This window comes from Panicum hallii, chromosome 6, assembly GCF_002211085.1.
Source record: "Panicum hallii strain FIL2 chromosome 6, PHallii_v3.1, whole genome shotgun sequence".
Lineage (NCBI taxonomy): Eukaryota > Viridiplantae > Streptophyta > Magnoliopsida > Poales > Poaceae > Panicum > Panicum hallii.
Genome location: NC_038047.1, coordinates 6896745 through 6917794, shown reverse-complemented (window position 1 = coordinate 6917794; position 21050 = coordinate 6896745). Strand labels below are relative to the sequence as shown.

At 42.1% G+C, this 21050-nt stretch overlaps 1 protein-coding gene and 1 long non-coding RNA gene across 2 annotated transcripts; both read right to left on the bottom strand.

The window, feature by feature from the left end:
• Positions 1-2319: 2319 nt before the first annotated feature.
• On the bottom strand, positions 2320-5498 carry LOC112898097 (endo-1,3;1,4-beta-D-glucanase-like). Its single transcript, XM_025966492.1, has 8 exons — positions 5459-5498; positions 4802-5011; positions 4660-4681; positions 3466-3583; positions 3246-3333; positions 2880-2969; positions 2684-2784; positions 2320-2590 (listed from the first exon to the last, which is right to left on the bottom strand). Exons 1-8 carry the CDS (start codon positions 5496-5498, stop codon positions 2450-2452), a joined length of 810 nt encoding a protein of 269 aa, XP_025822277.1. The 3' UTR covers positions 2320-2449.
• A 2124-nt stretch (positions 5499-7622) lies between these two features.
• Positions 7623-8779, bottom strand: LOC112897794. Its single transcript, XR_003229742.1, has 2 exons — positions 8416-8779; positions 7623-8099 (listed from the first exon to the last, which is right to left on the bottom strand). It is a non-coding gene; the product is annotated as an uncharacterized LOC112897794 (long non-coding RNA).
• Between the last annotated feature and the right edge of the window lie 12271 nt (positions 8780-21050).

The window sequence follows — 21050 nt, the reverse complement described above, 5'->3', positions numbered from 1 at the left end:
AGCAAGTCTAGTTTGTTTTGAAAATCTTTCAAAAACCCAAGATATCTAAGACGGTGAAGTAAGGAAGAATTGATTCTAATCCATTCCATTCCTCAACTACTCAAGATGGCATGGTAGACACTTCAAAGTTCATGAGTAAAAGGTGAAGGCTTGAAATAACTTATATGCAGGCATCATACAATTTGAGGGGATGGTCCACCTTAGTCTTTAACCTTTACTAGAGGATGAGCAAAAGGACTAAGTGTGGGGGTGTTGTTAACGTTCCTTAAGTACCATATCTGACCGTCAGCTCCTGTAAAGAATAGTGTCAAAACTTACACCAAACTAGAGATAGGAGTTTAATACTAATCATTTCCGTGAGTTTTGGTGAATCACTCTTTACAGGAGACCATGCCTACATATGGAGGAAAACATGCTCAAAATCATAAGTGGAACGCAGCTTCAGCCTATCCTGTGAAAGCACAAAGATTGAGGGCCCACATGTCAGTCAAAGTTTGCTCAATCGACCCCGAGACCCTAGGGATTATTCTTAGGATAAACTCACTAGATACTGGGTGAAAGGCAATGGAGGAGGCCTTACCTGGGGTTCGGGCGAACTGGGGGTTCGGCCGAACCTGTATGGCTTCCTAGCACCACTAGCTTTGGCGGGAAGATCTCCCGTGCTCCCCTAAGGCGGTTGTGAGAGTTTCCACGCTTAGAGACACTGGAAACTGCCCTATCCCACCTATAAAAGGAGGAGGAGAGCCCCCTATTCAAGACACAACAAGAAGAGAAGAGAAGAGCTCCACTCCAGGGCAAAGCCCTACCTCCATAGTGCTTAGAAATAGGGAGATAATGAGGGGTAGTTCGGGGAAGTTGTCATCCTGTCGGCACTCTTCCTCGGCCTGGTACCTCGATGGATGCTTCCTTTCTTAAGTAAGTGTTCGTGATCTCCTATGGTGGTGAGCCTTAGTTAAGTAAGTTCTATTCTTTATTTGCTTACGGGATCATCGTCCATTCTTGTGGCGGATACTCTAGGACAGGGCTCTTGATAAAGACGGGTGAATCCTGATCGATGCTAGAGTAGTAGTCGATGGCATAGATGTGGTGTTAGGCCCTAGATTACCTTTTTATGCTGCTGCCCGTACGGTGTTGCAGGGTAGGCGGCAGGTGGTGACAGCCCTGTCCATCCGTCACGCTTCGGGGGTTCTTGTGAAATCCCTCATGTTCGGGGTTGGAGTAGAGCTAATAGCCGGAGATCCATAGCAGAACAGGGTCAGACCAGTGCCTGAAGTAAGCAAGTAGAGGTTGAGCTTATGTTTACTAGAATCTCTTAAACCATAGGAATCCCATCTACCCTCGCCTATTTTACTCTTGTTTGTCCTTGGACGAACTAGTTAGGAGGCTAGTACCTCCGTTACTCGTGGAAATATGATACCCTTGAATACTCACGGGTGAAGTGCTACAGCGGTATCTCCGTGCGCTTGCGGATTATTCAGTAAGAGTTAAGAAACAGTACCCTACTATCCTTTACCATCCTTTGGCCGTCAGAGATCGTGGGATAACAGTCATCTCAACGCTCGTTCGTATATGTTGCAAGCCTTCACGGTAAGCCCTTATTAGAGGTAGCTGGCACCCACGTGATTATTTTGCTCCAGGACAATCTATCCAAAATTTACATCTAACAGAATTGAGCAAAACTTCTATGGTTCCACAAACAATATACTTTGCTAATTTGCTATGGTCTGCAACAACAGTTCGCGACTCTGACCTATAGCTATGATCGAGAAAAAAGAACTATTTCTAACCAATGATAAAATTTGAATTTTAAAATATAAGGATTCCAACTATATATAGGGAATCTCAATATGAACATAAATTCTTAAAGGATAAAATATTATTTTTATAGCTATTTAAAATGAGCATGTAAAGCTTGTCTATTCATTCACCTATAGTTGGCCACTTCTAGTCAAAGGCCAACCTCGATCATATGCCTAGGGGCTTCTCAGCATTGCAACATTTGAAACTTGCATGTTGCTGCCCCTTTTCATATGGGTTCTGCTTAATAACGTCCCAATTTAAAATTATATGGTTGGCTTCCCAAATCCCAGTTTAATTTGAAACCCTACAGTAAAATTTTAGTGGACTTGTAAAGCAGCCAAGTAATGTTCCAACATTGCACTTCTGATTTTACTAATGCTCATTAAATGGGGAAGCACACGACCATGCTCCTTGAGGTTTTGGTGCATAATTCTCAAGCTACAACTTTTAAATGTTTGAAAGTTTATATAGATGGCATAGTTTTGAAAGTTTATGGGATTCAATATGGATCACCTAATATGACAAGGATAGAACAATGCATGCTTATCCCACTTTCACTGGTGTGCAAGTTTACAATCTAGACGCAAGAAAAAATATACTTCTTCTGTTTTATTCATTCGAAACAATCGTGTACACACAAGGCATGTCTTCACTTCAAGTATTTGTGGAACCAGTCGAGCATGTAAGCAAGAGCTTGTTCAGCGCTTTTGACTGCGAATGGGTCGGAGGTATTATATCTGCAAGCAAATCCATGGGCAACTCTTGGGAAGATCTTGACAAAGTACTCAATCTGCAAGAGGAGGGGCAGGGTCATATAAACTGGTGAGGTTCTCTGACAAGCAAGTTCACATATGCAGGTGTGCATTAGAAGCCAGGAACTCACATCCATTCTTTGACGTAATGCTTGGTCGAACTGACGCACTTGTTCTGGTGGTGTGATTGTGTCGTTCTGAGCTCCAAGGATCTCAATTGGCCATTTGACCTCTGAGTTTTGGATAGACATGGTTAGCACACGAACACAAGGTTAGTCATAGGCACCACCTGAGTGCGGTATACCGCGAGCTAAAAGAAACACACACCTTTCATATCATCAACAATCACATATGCAGGATGAGAAAGGACAGCTACTTTTACATTGTCAGTTTTTGCTATCTCAGTGGCAAATTTTCCTGCCAATTGATCAGAAACAAAGTAGGAATTAGCATGTTTTATGTTTAATGTTTAATATAAAATAGGGTTCTAAACCCTAGCCATATGATGGCTTAAATCTGTGCACACGGGGATTCGAACCGTGACTGCTAGCTCCACTCTACAATGAGCCAGCCAACCAGGCTAGAGTCCGCTTGCATGTTTTATGTTCAACCTGAAGAAGGATTTTGAAAATAAAAATTACTCCAATCAGGCTAATCTATTGATCTATAGTGATTACTGCTGATTTCACTCACCACCCCAGCAATAACCTCCAACCCCAATGGATTTTCCTTTGTTTCTTAAAGAAGCGAAGAGTGGCTTGGCATCTTGAGCAGCTGTGACCTGTAAGATTGATCGAACGCACAATCGATTTATTTTTCAGCTCATGATGCGATACAAGATTTTGTCAAGTATTCGTCGTGTTGTGATTTATTTACAGAAATGAAAATGAATAACAGGTGAATACAAACTTACTGGGGAATGAGATTTGATCCATTCTGAAAGGATTTTACTGTCGTTGTAAGGATCACCGTGGAAGAAATCAGGCACCACAACATAGTATCCTTTTGCGGCAACTTGATCGGCTATTTTTCTGCATTATTACAAATGCACTGCAACCAATTACTACTTTAACTAGCAAGCAAGAGTGAATTGGGCCATGCCATTTTAATTTTGAGATCAGTACCGAACATCGTTTAAACAACTGAATCGAAGTAGATTGGTGTGGTAATGGCTATTTTCTTTTGCTTTTGTCAGGCATTTCTTTATTGGTAACTAGTTTAAATTACCGACAGTATGAGCTGAAATTCGTTTGAAATCAATTTTGTCCTATTTTATCAGTTTGTAATTTTTTCTGAGGAACGTAAGAACGCCAGTTTTGGTGTTGCTTGTTTGATAAAGCAAGCTGCCCTGTTTGATGAAGATCTACCATCTATCCGTTCCAGAATTATGGTCGAGTGTTCCAAAAATCTAGGAGCCTAGGACAGCATGTTTCCAGTCATTAGTCCTATTTATTAGCATCTCAATAAAATGAGCAAAAAACAGAACTAAAAAAAATCCATACGTTCTGCAAATGATAAATTCCAGTTCAGGCTGAACATTACACCATGATGCTTTATTCCTTTGTCTTTTGTTTACTTTCTGTGGAGCAAGGACATCCCTGTGTATAATCTATCTATACTTGTTTTGTCACCGATAATCCATAGTAATGCTTCAATCTGTATTCTATCTTCTTTTTATATATATATGAAATCTTTGTTCTATCATGTTTCAAGGAAGGAAAATGTACGGTTCTCAAACCTAAACTATTTCCCTGCTCTGTTTTTCAATCTCATTGTCCTTGTCTGTTTTCAGTCTCCAATTTTGAAACCGTCTAAAACACTATCTTCAACTCTCAGGGCAAAACAAGTAGCTAGTGGCGACACAGATTAGTACAAATCAGCAATCAAAATAAAATAACTGTTGGCACAATGTACCATTCTCTAATTTCCCTTCTTCCACCTTTCTCTCTCTGCCTCTCTCTTCAAATTAAAAAACGTTTAACTAACTTCGTTGATAAGGCGACTAGGATTCCTTCACTTTCGTGGAAATTACATCGTTTCCTATGCTATTTGTGCTGGATTGAAAATCATAAGAAATTTGAATTCAAGAACCAAAAAAATTATGTACCTCAGTATCGGTGCCTCGAACCCTGAACAATATTTGATGAAAGAACAGATTTCAGTCAGACAGACGACAAAATAACCACAACCGAACTAAAAAAAATTTGAATTTGCACTAGAGGAGTGTTTAGGTTGCTAGCTGGACCAACCGTAGACATCCGAGGCGAGGACGACGGCATGGCTGGACTTGGAGGGGCCGGTGACATAGGCGCTGAACCCCCCTGGAAGGTCATCTACGACCTCGCCAGCTTCCACGCCGCGCAACGACATGTCCGGCGGGTTGTCGAGGCACTGCGAATGCTCATGAACAGTTGCTGCCGTGACGTGCACCGCGGTGAGGAAGAGGAGGAGCAATGCAGCTCGGACAGGAGTCTCTTAAGCTCGCTTGGTTCCATCTCTGCTGGGTTGAGTTTGTTTATATAGCAGTAGAGCAGCCAGCATGGTAGGCCAGGTTACTTCCACGTCGCCGTCCGGGCGCCGATTGCTTCAAGCTGGACGGAAGCTGAAAACGCCCATGAATTTGAGTGAAAGACTCCATATGCTATCTTTGATGTACAATTCCTGTACCATGACCAGCCTTTAAGCCCTACTGTAATTCGGCTCATGTGTGATACACGAAGCAAAGGATTTGGGCCCTTTGATGCGATGGCCCTCGCCGATCTCTTGTTTGTACAACAATAGTACATGAAAGAATATAAATTCAGCAAATCAGCAGTGCTTAATATAAGATAGCTATATAAATTTGACTTTAGGTCTGACCAAAAAGATGAGGAAACTTTGAAAGAAGTTCGTGGTCGCTTGTTCACATTCCTGGTATGTTGTCCTTTCAGGCACGTTGATATTCATTTCCTAGCTACTTAGCTAGGTAATAGCTAGTAAGGTGGCCTGCGCATCTAGTCTGGCTCTCTGCGGGTAGCTTTATCACACTTCGATGCAAATTCTCAAGCCAAGGTAAGCCAAATTTATTCTAACGCAATGGTGCAGACCCAATTTTGCTTTCACATTCATGCAGTAAGAAACGATTGCCCGCAGCTCTTTCTTCTATCTGGCTATTTCCTTGGACGCCCCATCAACATGTTAAAATGTCCCTAAAAGTGACAATACCATCATCAAGATTGGAGGCTAACTCCGGTTCTAAGGCATGCAACTATTCTTCGTGTAGAAGATCACCAAATCTGTAACGCCTTCGCTCTGGAGTTTAGGGCTTCAGTGAAAGGATTCGAAGCTCGTAGCCTAAGAGGGGAGGGTATGAATTAGGCAAATCTAATAAAAACTTAAGAATATAAGATAAAATATATTATCTAGATGTGCAACTAGGGTTCAACTAGTGTGAAAATCTCATCCTAAAGAGTTTTGCAACCTATAGCCAATTCTAGCAAGATACTACACTAAAAATGTAAAGGCACACAAGATCGCAATAAAAAATACGGAAGCTTAAAAGAAGGGGATGAGATTAGCTTCCCGATCACCAAGTCTCTTCCGGGACTCTTCTTGACTCGCCACCAAGGCTTACTAAGGCTTAGCCACCAAGGCCCTCGCCAAGTCCCCGGTCACTTTGATGCCGTCTCCACTAAGGAGCTTCTCTATGAAGGAAGGGGATCTCCACGTCCTCCGCACAAAACCGTCGTCATCGCTCCACATCAAGCCGGAGGGTCGATGACTCGCCGGCGAGCCACCAAAACTCCAAAAGGCCGGCACACCGAGATACAACTTTTGGTTCACTCAAGAACTAGCATACAAGGCAGCAACAACTTGCTCTCTCGCTCTCTCTAGAGCTAATCCTAGCACTAACACTCTCAAAGCTTGTGCTAAATCTAAGGATGTGATCAATGAGCTCTTGGATGGCTTGGAGAACTTCTTCAGAGCGTGGGTAGCTTCACACGAACTCTAGCAGCCTCAAATGACTCGGGGTGATCTCTTATATAGGCTAGAAATCCACTCCTAGCCGTTACTTGCTTTTCTACCAAAAAGCTTAAAACGTCGGTTAAACCGGTCGCCACCGTCGTTTAACCGGTCACATTCAGCCTGCCTACTAGCCGTTGAACTCCAACTGCCATCTTTTACTGACATCATTGCACCGACGCAATGCACCGACGACCGTCGGTTTAACCGGTCACATTCAGCCTGCCTACTAGCCGTTAAACTCCAACTGCCATCTTTTACTAACATCATTGCACCGACGCAATGCACCGACGACCGTCGGTTTAACCGATACTGAAGACTTTGCTTGGACACCCCTCTGGAACCAAAAAATATGCATACTAAGTAACCACAGCATGCTTGCACTGACGCCTCCAGTTAGGACCGTCGGTTCAACTGGTCCCTCTGGCATTTCTTCACTTGATCGCCATGTCTTCTCCACATTGCACCGACACCTCCCTTTATAAAGTGTTGGTTCAACCGGTGCTTCTGTCTTGATCACAATAGCAATAAACTAATGCACCTCTCAGTTCAGAATGAGGCCGTCGGTTGAACTGGCCCTTTTTCTGCTGCACCTAGTCCAAATCATCACTACGGTCATTTGAACCCTCTTGACAGCGAATTGGACCATCTTGTATATAAATTGGACTCCATCTATGAGATCTAAAATCCTACAAACTTGAGCTCACAAACTCGTTAGTTCCATTGACTATATTGTTATACAATCACCGAATCACAATCATGACCTAACGGGCCATGTTCCTTGCATTCAAGCTTGTGCTTTCTGCAGCAAAGATTATGATGCGTGTTTTAGTTTAAGGTTGTATAGATGAAGGCAGGTCTTCCTCGATATTGTTATTTTTATGTTTTTTCAGAATAGTTGCTTGCAAAATATATGCGTATTAAATTTTCATCATTTTAGAGCTCATTTTTCGAACACGGATGCCAGAAGATATTTTCATGTGTTTCTGTAGAATTATTAACTACCATATTAACAAACGTACTGTGCCTGACGGAGAAACGGTCAGGTATTGTCTCTGTAAGATGTACTGTGATCAATATAACCATCTCATTAAAGAAAACCAAACATAAGCCTTACATAGCAGCCATATGAGGTATCAAGTGTGGCATTTGCCGCCATGCCAAGGAGAGACAGAACAACATATCTCAACAATGCAAAGCCAGAATTTCTACTATATACAGATTCCACTCAAAAGCTCAACGGCAATGTCACTAGATCATGAGATACGAATCACAAGATTGGTGGACTACAGACTCCATGGCTAACATTGTTGACGAACCATCTTCTACTTAGATTCAGCCAGAGTTGTCTTAAGAAAACATGTTCAATCCAGCATAACGAAGTCGGACATTGCACCATCAGTAGTCCACGACCAAGGTTCTGATCTCGTACACCATTACAACCTATAAATTGGGACAAAGAAATCTCGAGCCAGCCAAAAGTATTAACTAAGCCAAACAGGCTAAATATGGATGACTGGCACCGATCCACCTTGTCAATTCCAGCTGCAAATAAAACAGAGGATACGCATGAGAAAGTTTTCGCTAAAACTTGTCTAAGAGTATATGGGATGAACAAGAGCATCAGTCCATGTGCGGAATTTAACAACTAAGTAAAGCAAATGTGGCGCAAGACATCAGCTGGAAACAATTAAAGATGGCAGCAACACAAGGGAAACAAAATTATTGGCAAGGCGCTACTAGTTCCATTTCCTGCAATAATTGAAGAGTCGAGCAGCAATCAGGGGCTACAGCTATAGTGATACGAGGGGCAGCTATTTTGGGTGGGGGGGGGGGGGGGTTTGAAGGGGGGCTCCATCACCTGGAATATGGAGGTGGCACCGCGGTGGAAACGTGTGGCCGTTCCTCTCCGATGTAGCGTCGATCCTGCACTCCCGGCAGCAGGAGGGGGACGGGGCAGCTCACCATGGAGATGGATGGGGCAACTCCAGCGGCGAGGAGGATGGGCTAGTTGGTGGCGCCAGTGCTAGCGAGATGGGCAGGTCTCTGCACTCGAGGCGGCAGGAGGGGGAATGAGGCAGCGCCGCCAGCGAGGAGGATAGGCCGGCGGGAGTTGCCATGGCGAGCGAGATGGGCAGGTCTCCACGGCGCTGGCAACGAGGGGGGATCTGGCGGCGCCGGCAGCAAGGACTTGGGCATTGTTTGGATCAGTTCGATAGCCATACGGGCCGATAATCCGACATATACCACGCTAAGCGAAAATACCAATATGCCCATTGTTTTATTTTCAGAAATAGTTCCTAACCCACAAACATAGGTACCGGTCCACAATTTAGGTTGCTCATATTAGGTTCCTTTCACTTTTTAACCATTCAATCTGGACCTATGAACGGCTATTAAAATTTTCAAACACCGTAAAATTCCTCCTTTGGTTTTTGTTGCAATTTGGTAGCTAATTGTAGTTGTATCATCATCCTTGCGTTTGCTAGCTTTCACGCTACATCCATGATCCAGCACCATTTTTAGCATTACGGAGACAACAGGATTTGATCTTGCAATAAACGAAAGCATGGCGATTCACCACATCCAGCTACCTATGAAAAATACCGTCGGTGCATGTGGCATCCCAGGTCAATGTTCCAGATTTTTAACAGCACTACTGGTATGGCACATGTTTAAAGTTTTTTTCAGCATTTGTTAGGAATCTCACTCGATACGGCTGAGTAAAAAGAATTACAAATGCACCATATATACAAACTTATTCGTACACAATAAAATTTTAGAAAATAATATAATAGGACTAATCCAATAATGGACATGTCGCATATCAAGATCAAGGCACACGAAGTATAGTTCCTATACACCATACATTTATTCAATCATCACAAATTCTAGCATCTAAAAATATTCTGATAAGCCATTAACACTCACAATCTTCAAGCTCGTGACCTGCAGGAACAATATATGTGATTAGAAGGAGCACAAAAGCATATGACTATGTGAGTGCATAAATGCATATTGTTACACATCACAATTATATAAAGCTGAAGCACAAACACACCTCAGGATTCCAAGACATCTCTGTATACAATATTCTTCGTAATCTTTCCAGTAGGATCGATGTTCATATTTCTCTTTGCAAGAACCCACTCACTCTCACGAGAAACACATCTGGACAGCACCACATAGAGCTGTCCGTGTGAAAACACAGGCTCGGGGAGGTAAATACCTACATTAGGTATGGTCTGACCCTGCGCTTTGTTAATTGTCATTGCAAAACTTAACCGGATGAGGAACTGCTTCCTCTTAAACTTCAACGGAAGAGTGAGGTCTTCAGAAGGAGACATTGGAATACTTGGAATGAACACCCTCTTACCTGCATGCTACTCTTTAACAATCTCAGCATCAATTGTATTATTCTGAAATGCCCGTACCACCAGCCGAGTGCCATTGCATATGCAATTATGAGGATCGAGATTACGAAACAATATAACATGACAATTCTCTTAACCTTCAACTCATGAGGGGGCAGCCCATTAGGAGTAATCAAATTGAAAAAAATCAAGAGGATAATTGTTACGCGAGTCATCATTGATAGAGTCAAAGCTGTAGAAAATCTTATGCTTCCCTGGAAATCTATCAATCATAAGTGCATTCACCGCATCAACATGTTCATTCCTGGTGAAGAGTATCGCACGCTCGCGCATATAGGTGGCAGAAGTGCAATTAGCAACAAGATTCGGGAACACACGATCAATAAGAATGTCAATGGAATCATCCTCCGAAGGGTTCTGAATCAAAATATCATCAGGCAGCTGCACGTAGTCACCATCAAATACTTCCTCCGTCCCGTTACCGATCCTTAACAGGTAATCTGCAAAGCACGTATCAGCCTGAGCTCGCATGTTCTGCATTAACCTGATCCGCCGAACACTTTCCCATATGTATGACCTCAGTAAGGTTGCATCTGTGATCTGGGCTCTCGTACCACGGGGCACCATAGGAAGAACCTGTCTGAAGTCGCCACCAAACAACATAACCTTCCCTCCAAACGGCTTCTCACAGCCCATTATATCCCGCAATGACCTGTCAAGAGTCTCAACTGCCTGTCTTAGTCATTGCAACCTCATACCATATTATCAGAGATGCCCTTCTAAGCAACTCTGCTGTGCCACTCTGCTTTGTAAAGCTATACATATAGTACTGCCACTCAGCTTTATTAGAATCTTGAACCTGGAATGTGCGGTGCGCCCACCAGGCATAATGGAAGCACCTATACCAGAAGCAGTAGCAACAGCAATAAGATGTATCGACCGCATCTTAGCAATCAAAGCCTTATATAGATACATTTTACCGGTGCCGCCTGGACCATCTACAAAGAACACCTGTCCTTTGTTCTTCAACACGTGATCAAGTATTTTGTCATAACCAGCCATTTATTCTGCATTAAGCATATCAACAATTTTTAGATGATCGTCATCAAATCCAAGGTTCAGTTCCTCCATAAGCTCTGTATAATGATCCCTTGATCGCTCTTCCTCTGTCAAGCATATAAATACGGCAAGATGTGATAATAGCTTAAATTAAATGTAAATGGTACTCAAAGCAAATGTACGTAAAACTAAAGCATTAGAGATTACGCACCAGTCTCATGTAGCTCTAGAAGACCGTAGTGCCTAATATTTTTGCCCATAGATGTCAAATGATAAGATATATCTCTAAGCACAATGGTCCAATCCTCGAGCTATTGTCACATGTACGGCGAAAATCCTAAGACATTGAGTCAAGATGATTATCCCAAAGACGACGGATATTAGCACACTCATAAAAAACTATTATAGTGGCAAAAAGTCTCCGCAGCGAACAAGGCATCCTGAACATAGCCGACTCCATAAGGCAGTCATCAAGTGACATGTCTGATTCAACAAGTCCCATAACCTCACATGCCTACCTAAATGTCTCATACGTAACACCATGCCATGTTCTCAAATTCTCGTACGAGGTTGCACCCCTAACATGGTTCAACATGATCTGAAGATAGTACCTCTCACCTTCAGCTGGATTTGCATAAACCAACCAGACAATCTAAATCCTTTTAGCTTTCCTAGGCTTCCGGGCCTTTTTTGACTTGTTCCAAGTGAAGTGCTCAGGAAACTCCCTATACAGATACTTGCGAGCTGCAGGGTTTGTTCTGTTTACCAAGAAATACTCTGTAAGCATGGACCTATGTGATTTTTCAGACCGCACAATATTATTCAGGTTGTCAGTAGACTTATATGCAACGATATGCATACCCTCAAGGTGCACCTGCATCTGTAGTATCGGTGGAGATATAGTATACAACTTAAATGCATATAGTCTGTACACAGCCTCTATAGCAGTTTTCATTCTCGAATCACTGTACTGTTTTATCTCATTGATTACCTTCTTCCCATTCTCCTTAGGCTCAAGTGAGTAAGATGCACGATCATGCCCTTTGTATATATATTTGTAGAGATATTTAACTCACTTGATACTGCAACATATCTCAATATTTATGTGGCAGTTATACCTCATCAATAGGACTATATTATAAGAAACCACCCATCGGTTATCCAGCCATTCATTTCGTACCTTCACCTTCTGCCCATCATCTCATCTTCTGTATATTGGATAAGAGTCCTTTCCCTGCTGCGTGGTTTCACTGAACTTGTGAGGATAATGGAAGCGACATTCCCCATCCACCATGCATGGACAGACCTTGTTTAGAATTCTGCATGGACCGTGCATCATATGTTTGCAAACAAGCTTATGCAACTCAGGATACTTTTTCTTGTCTCGAAGTTCTGCTAAAATATATTTATCATAATTGTTAGGAGTCTTTAACTTACTCCCAAGTTCCATAACAAGCAGAAAGTGCTCGTGTGGCAGCCCCCTCTTCTGAAACTCTATCACATGCGCCTGTGCAGCAACCTTGCCAAGATGACCCTTTTTAATCAAAAAATCATGTGGATCCAGTAACTTTGCATGATACACCCTTGCAACAACATCAGGATGATTTTAGGAAGTCTGTCCTGGCAGCAGTTCTGCAACTATCTCATCCTAGTATGAGTTGCATGTAATTGTTACGAAGAAATTTGGCTTTCCATTCCGTGTAACTAGTGTCATGGCATCCATGAACCTAGCCTGCACATCACGATCGCTATCGGGAAAATCCTTACTCAAAACAACGCTAAGGCTAGCCTTGGAAGCATCAGCCTCTCCTACGGCGAGTGTGTCCAGAAGACCCTGATTATAGCAAAATTGAAGATTCTTAGATGCTAATTGATGGGATTACAGTGAAACACAAATTTGACGATTCTTAGTTAAATCGAGCTCACCTGATATAGATCTGCATGAATTATAGCCTTGTGCAGGCTTAGAGTACCAATCTAGATGCATTGACTCAACCTTGACATACATATCAACTGTAAATTGCTGGAAGAGTCGACCGGCATGAAAGAAGTCATTGAATTGACCTTCTCGAATCTGTAGCTTGAAGCAGTAGTACTCTCTAGCGCTTACATGACATCGGGATCCTCCACCAGCTATAATTAAGAGACACGGTTGTATTATCATATAATAATATATATAATATATTACATATAATCTAATATAAATGCACAGCGCATTCATACCTATATCATCAAGCTCATCATCTGGATTATCCTCGTTATCACTTTGCTCATCCATTTCATTGTGTTCCCCACTAAAATCGTAATAAACCGGATGCTGCTATTTTGCCTTCTTAAGAGGCTGCACCTGAACTTCACCTGAAATGGATCACCTGTAAATGCAATATTATAAAAATTAGTATAGTATCCAAACATCAGCATATAATTATTGTAAAATAATATACAACTCGATATAAACCTTGCTTCTTACGCTTCGTATACTTTCTTTTCGGCTTAGAAGGAGGTGGAACCTGATATTTGATCTTTTTGTCCTCCCATCCGGTCTCACCACCGGAAAAAAATAAAGGGTAGGCTAATGGGTCATAGCAACCATGGTACGCCCTGATATAGTAAGGTCTATTCTCATTGCTGTAAATTATTATGCTACGAGAAAACCTCTGTTAAGGGTTATTACCATCCACCCATATAGCAGTGACTTGATCCATCCCAGGTGCGTTATATCTCCTTTGATCAACGGATATACTGGTATTAAGTTCGATGTTGTGCTCTGCAATATTAGACACAGAACCAAGACTCCTAAATAAAAGCACATATGGGTTGGCCTGTACAATTCCCAAAATCAACCGAATGAGTGTAGTATCAAGCTTTGGAGACCTTTTGACCCTATTTGCAATTGTTTCATTAATGTCATAAAAGTATAGCTGCGTATGGCGAGGCCCTCTCCCACCAGCCACAAGCTGATCCAACCTATGATATATCTGACCATGTACTTTAAAACAATACACACCAGTGGCTCGTGGAGACGCAAGATGATGATCGATAGAAACTCCAAAGCTTGTGAAGGAGAAGTGCAAGTTAAAATACCAGATATGCTTTCGAAAATACTTTGCATCCTTGTCAGTCTGGCTTGCGAACAATTGGCGAAGTTCAGCTAGTAACCGTGGAATATATATGTTAACCTTCCCTTTCCTGCAATAGAAGGCGGGCCCTTCACCTAGGAACCTCTTTGCATGGCTGATTTCGCAGTTTTTAGCCTTCTTCAGAATATGGTGTTTCTTCGGAAGATCTTTATACACCGCATCATATGGATCCGAGCCTTTGTAACCAATATCAGGATCCATAGCATACTCGTACTGAAAATCTGCATGAAAAAAAGGATAATTAGTGAGAGACAAAGTATTAATAGTAGTCAGGTAATTACTCGAATAAGAAACAAACCTCTAACATGAAATACACGTGCCTCATCGTCTTCCATATTCTCCGTTCTAGGATCCTTTGGGTTCATTTGGTCTAAATCATTCTCTGATAAATAGTGTAAATCGTATCATTAATATCATGTAATAATACATTTTCATAAGCCGGTTAGAAACAAAAAATATACCTTCAACTCCATACATCAGATCATCTGGTTCCCATAAACCCGAGTCAAACTGATCTTCTCGATAAATATTTCTAGTGCGCGCCCTAGTTAATCGACCAGACGGTTGTTGCATCAATGCAGATTGTAAGGTCCCAGTAATAGGTGTATCGATATGTTCACCTGAAATTGTAGGCCAAATATTATGGTCCATGCATAACAAATATGGCAATTATTTTCACACATGATTATAGGGTACAGTACCTTGATTGGGTATGTTTTTTTGCTTCCAGTATTCATTAGATTTCAATATCTTCTCCTGCTTTGCTAAATCTGCCATTTGAAGATATCTTCTCCTATCATTCTCCCATTTCAACTCCTCCAGAGTAATCTCATCCTCAACTCCTGATGTGGCAGTACAAAATGGAGTGAAAGAGGTACCGTCTGTTCCATCTACACACACAAATATTTATACAAATATAATAATTTAAGAAATATACCTATATGTTGTAATAGAAATAATGATGCTTCAAGAAATATGATAACCTTCGTTGGCTGCAACGCTGGCACAAGAATTTCTTTGTTCTCAACGCCTCCTATTTAGAATAATTAACGGTTCTAGTTGCTCACTTGTTGGCATTTTTCTTAGCCTTCTCATCATCTATCATATTAGGGTACCTTTTGCTCCACCTTTCTCTATTTTTCTCCCTCCGCTGCTTGAGAAGGGACAATTCTGGAAGAATAGCTGGTTTAAAAAAGTGTAAGAACGTTAGTGAAATGATAGTGCCTATGACCTAGCTTTAATATGGATAATTAATAATACCAGATGCTCTGTATAGAGTTCTCGTATCTTCCATTGGAATTATTTGAAAGGAATCATTGTGATGCAACCATGAATCATCAAAATCATCTGTGGTTCTCCCATCTAACTCAGAAGTCGGATGCCGAACAACGTCATTGGACGTATTTGTTTCGTTAATCACAGGCGCAGCACCTACATATGGTAAATGCATTTGAGTTAGCAGACTCACACACTGATGGGTAAGGTTTAACAAAAAATATACCGAAGTTCTCTGTAATATTCGGAGCAGCTTCTCTCTCAGCCTTTTTTCTGATGGTAGCTTTCATGCCTCTTTGCATTCAACTCCGCTTTTTTATCAGCCGGCAGATTTGCGTACTTCTCCTTTGCCCTTTGCCGCTTAGCTTCCCTTTGATCGGTGGAACCACCTGCAACTGTAAAAGAACCATAAATAGATCACTTATTTATTCACAACCATGAAGCACAAAGATAATAATAACAATTTATCTATATTAAAAGAAGATATGAAAAAATAGCATCGTCAACATCATGGATAACAGGCTCCTCATGTAATTGCCGCTCACGACGATTCAACGTGTTTGTGATATCTCCAAATGGTCGACGGCCATCCATTGCTAGACGGAGAACAACAACCAATCAAAAGAATAACACGTGCATTGCACCATACAAACTAAAAGCATCTAAGAAATAATTGAATCAATCGTCAGATGGAGAACAATAACTCACCTCTCTATAAAATTTAACAAAGAGCTCATTCTTTAAACATCAATGTGACAGAAAGGGCAAGCTGATCGGCGTTCTGGTGTAACGCCATGGGTGGTGAGGATCAAGTCAGAGTGCGGACAAGGAAATAAATTCAAGTAAACTTTAAATCTAGCAGCGAACAGGGCGCCGGTGGCACATTTCTATGGTGACCACTGGTCATAGGCCAAATCGTACTGACGCGACAATGAAAAAAGCATCGAACAGATAAATCCACTTGTGTATCGAACAGATAAAACCATCAACAGGGATGAAGCCACTTAACCGTCTACAGAGTCAACCGCCGCTCTAAAATGAGGAGAAGTCTGAACCCTGAACTTGGGGTCTCACGAACTTGTGCATGTGCTATCAAACTGACAATTTTTTTGAAAATAATCTAATTAGAAAGGGCACAACTGGATATAATAATTCAAATTCGGAAATCTCTAACTGAAACTGAAACGCACAGATCAGATCGTCGTAGAAACCAACAAGTTTGCGAGTCAGTTATCTTTCCCCTGAAACAAACGAATGCTCCAAAAGAAAATGACAAGGACAGGAGGAACCTGCTTACCCGCCACTTCTTCAGCCTCTCGACGGGAGCGCCCCAGGTCGAGATGTCGAACGTTGCCGCTGAAGCTCCGGCGCAATGGGCGCCATGGTGACGACCAGGCAACATCACCGTTTGGTGAGGCAGAGAGAACGGAGGCAATGCCGGTGGGCGACAGTCAAGGGAACGTGTGACGTTCCAATGGTAGGGAGAACGGGAAAGTGATCAAAGATCCAAAAACACTACAAGCGCGGGTATTTTCCTTCCAAACACACCGTGACGCGAATTATGGAAGATTGAATGTGCAAAGGAAAGTCAAGTTTACGCATAAGGTAAGAAATATGCAGGGAGCAAATTTCTCCCGTTAAACGTGCGCGTGAGGGAATTTTTCTTCCAAACATACCATGATGTGAATCATAGAGGATTAAATGTGCAAAGGAAAGTCAAGTTTTTGCATAGGGAAAGAAATATGCGTGGATCAATTTTCTCTCTTAATTGTACGCGTGAGGGTGCTCCATACGGCGGGTACACCGGGTGGATAAGTAGAAGACTTTGGTGAAAAAAGTTTTAGCTTTTGGGTGGAAATATTTTCCTTCTATCAAAAAATGAGACTCGATCCCTTTTCATCAAACCTTTTAGCGTGTCAAGCGGTGAGCCTAATCTTGGTGAGAAATAGTTTCAGTTATTTGAACTGATTAAAAAAGACTTAGGATTTCGTTAGAGATTATCATGCTCATGGCCTGGTGCATCTGGACTACCAGGAATGATTGGATTTTTAATAATGTCCATCCAACAATTCAAGATTGCAAGAGGAAGTTCTGCACTGAATTTAGTCTCGTACTACACAGAGCGAAGCCGTCCAAGATCGATGAAATGAAAGTTTGGCGGGCCTTAATTGAATAGCTAGACGTATTGTTCCTCCCGAATAATTTTCTGTCGGGTTTTGTTTGTTATGTGTTTTGTTTTCACTGTTTTCTGTATTTATTTAGGCGTCCTAACTTTGTATTTTGTCTTACACTACACGAAAACAGTGAATTTCCGACGGCTAAAACAAACTTTCGACGGTCCCGTCGGAAGATAATTCACTTCCGACGGCTGAGGAGAGAGCCGACGGAAGTTATTTAACTTCCGACGGCCGCGGATAGAGCTGTCGGAAGTTACTTAAATAACGACGGCCGCAGACAGAGCCGTCAGAAGTTAAGTAACTTTAGACGGCCTAGGGCAGGCCGTCGGAAGTTGAGCGGGCCGCCGTTACCGCCCGGCCGGGCTCGCGTTTTCACAAATTCCGTTTCTTCTTTTCCCCATCTCCCGATGCGCCGGCCCCAGCTCGCGCCGCCCGCCGCGCCGCCACCCCCTGGCCGCGCCGCCGCCTCCGCCCCCTAGCCGCGCCGCCGCGCATCCCCGCCGCCGCCCGGCCGCACCGCTCGGGCCTGCCGCTGCGCCGCCGCCCTCTGGCCGCGCTGCCGCCCGTCCCCGCCGCCGCCCCGGCCTCCCGCCACTTGGCCCCGCCGCCGCCCGAACCCCCGCCGCCCAGGTTAGTGCAGCACCGTCGGAAGTTAAATAAAATATTGTATTTGATATGCGTATTATAGTGATTAAACACTAGTTTATCATATTAAATAGTTAATCAAGATAACTATATTCTAACTTTGCAATTGTTTAACTTAAAGTATGGGTGAGGATCAACGATGGATGTACGAAGGTTGGCCTAATTTGTCAGATAAATGGATAGCTAATACGGAGGAATTTGTTAAGCGTGCTTTTGCTATGTCAAAGAATGGAAATGATGTGAGATGCCCATGTAGCCGTTGTCGTATTTGCCATTGTCAGACTAGGAAAGTTTTATCCTCACATGTGATAAAGTATGGTTTCATGCCTAACTATGAGGTGTGGGTGTATCACGGTGAAGCTTTACCTCCTCAGAATGCACCAGAAGTCCCAATACCATTAGAAGTGGCGACATCACCACAAGTTCTAAGCAATGATAATGGAGAGTATGATAGAATGGATGAGATGCTTCATGATCTAGGGGAAGATATGGAGCTCCCATCCGAGTCTGAGGATCCACCAACGTCGGAGGTGAAAAAAATTTTCGAGCTCCTTAAAGCTTCAGAAGAGCCGTTGCACGAGCACACAAAAGTGACTATCCTTGGTATCGTGACTCGACTCATGGCTATTAAGTCCAAATTCACATTATCTCAGAATTGTTACAATATGATCTTGAATTTGATTGGTGATATACTTCCGGCAAATCACAAGATGCCTAAAGATGTGTACCAGTCAAGGAAATTGTTGTATGGGCTTGGTATGGACTATAAAAAGATTGATGTTTGTCCAAATAACTGTATGCTTTTTTGGAAAAATGATATAGATTTGAAGAAGTGTCGAAAGTGTTAAGAATCAAGGTTCGTGGAGGTTGTAAATGAAGAAGGTGAAAAGGTGACTACAGAGATAGCACAAAAGCAACTTCGCTACATGCCTCTTATGCCTCGGTTGAAGCGGTTATTTTTATCAAAGAATACTGCTAAGCACATGAGATGGCACAAAGAGAGGGTGCGTGCAAATCCAGAGTTGATGGTGCACCCGTCTGATACTGATGCATGGAAAGCTTTAGATGATTTTGATCCAAATTTTGCTAGTGATGCGAGAAATGTTCGGCTTGGTTTGCCGACAGATGGTTTCTCACCTTTCAATATGACTGCATCATCATATTCTTGTTGGCCGGTATTTGCTATTCCGTACAACCTTCCACCACATCTTTGCATGAAATATGATTTTATGTTCTTGTGTCTTGTAATTCCTGGTCCGGAACATCCTGGAACACGACTTCATGTGATGATGCAACCTTTAATCGATGATCTAGATAAGTTGTGGAAAGGTGTTGAGGCATATGACTGTTACAAGAAACAATGATTTACCCTTCGAGCTGCATTTCTATGGTCGATCCATGATTTCATGGCATATGGTATATTTGCTGGCTGGAGTTGTCATGGACTTTTAACTTGTCTGATCTGTGGTAAAGATACAGATTGTTTCCGCCTTGAGTTCGGTGGTAAGATATGTTACTTTGATTGCCACAGACGCTTTTTGCCAGAGAATCATTCATTCAGATTTAAGAGGAACGTTTTTAGGAAGGATACTATTGTCACGAAGGGGCCACCGAAGCGTATGAGTGGGACAGAGATTCTAGCTATGTTGAAAGATTAAAAGATGAATACAGATGGAAATGGATATGTTGGTTTTGGAATTGAGCACAACTGGACTCATATATGTGGATTATGGGACCTTCCTTATGTCAAAGCACTGATTCTAATGCACAATATCGATTTGATGCACTAGGAACGTAATGTTGGTGAAAGCATTATAAGTACGTGCATGGAATTCACTGATAGAACGAAAGACACTGTAAAGGCCAGAAAGGACTTGGCACATATTTGTAATCGACCGTCCCTAGAGTTGACTGAAAGTGGTGGTAAGCCACGGGCTGCTTTTTGTCTGAAATCTAAACAGAAAAAAGAGGTAATGAAGTGGTTGAAGAATTTGAAGTTCCCCGATGGTTATGCGGCAGGTTTTAGGAGGGCTGTGAATTTGAAGATAGGAAAAATAAATGGGTTGAGGAGTCATGATTACCATATAATTATGGAGAGACTTCTTCATGTTATGTTTCGCGGATTTGTACATGATGATGTGTGGAAAGTGTTGGCTGAGCTAAGCTACTTCTATCGGCAACTTTGTGCTAAAGAAATCAAGAAAGAGATGATGGAGAAGTTGTAGAAAGAGTTACCAATACTTTTATGCAAGTTGGAAAAAGTTTTTCCTCCAGGCTTTTTCAATCCAATGCAACATCTACTTGTCCACCTTCCATATGAAGCTAAGATAGCTGGTCCGGTGCAATATAGGTGGATGTATCATATTGAAAGAGCGTTAAAAAAGCTTAGTGCAATGGTTGGCAATAAAGGAAGAGTTGAAGGATGCATTGCGGAAGAATTTAAGTACAAAGAGATATCATCCTTCACAAGTGTATACTTTGCAGAGGAACACAATGTGAATGCGCCTAAGTTGCGTTACCATATAGATGAAGAAGTTCGATGCAGTGATCTTTCAATTTTCGAGTGCAAGGAAAAGACCATTGGAGCCTCTACAAGATGTGACCCTGATCGTGAGCAAAATTTGTCTGCTTTGCTCTACATGTATGCTAATATTGATGAGATGGCTCCATATTTCAAGTAAGATTAATTTTTTACCTAATTTATGTTGTTAGTTATCGTGGCCCATATCTCATCCGTTTACTTGACAAACAGGGAATTTGAATTGCAAACTTGGTCATCTAGGCGTAAATTTTCTTCTAAGCAATATGATAACATGCTTCGATATG

Bases quoted from the DNA above. Each gene is read 5' to 3' on its own strand.
- LOC112898097 (XM_025966492.1), bottom strand. From the start codon at position 5,498: ATGAATATCAACGTGCCTGAAAGGACAACATACCAGGAAT. The intron at 3,334-3,465 runs GTAAGTTTGTAT...TCAATCTTACAG, and splicing joins GGATCAAATCTCATTCCCCA to GTCACAGCTGCTCAAGATGC. The intron at 2,970-3,245 runs GTGAGTGAAATC...ATCAATTGGCAG, and splicing joins TGGAGGTTATTGCTGGGGTG to GAAAATTTGCCACTGAGATA.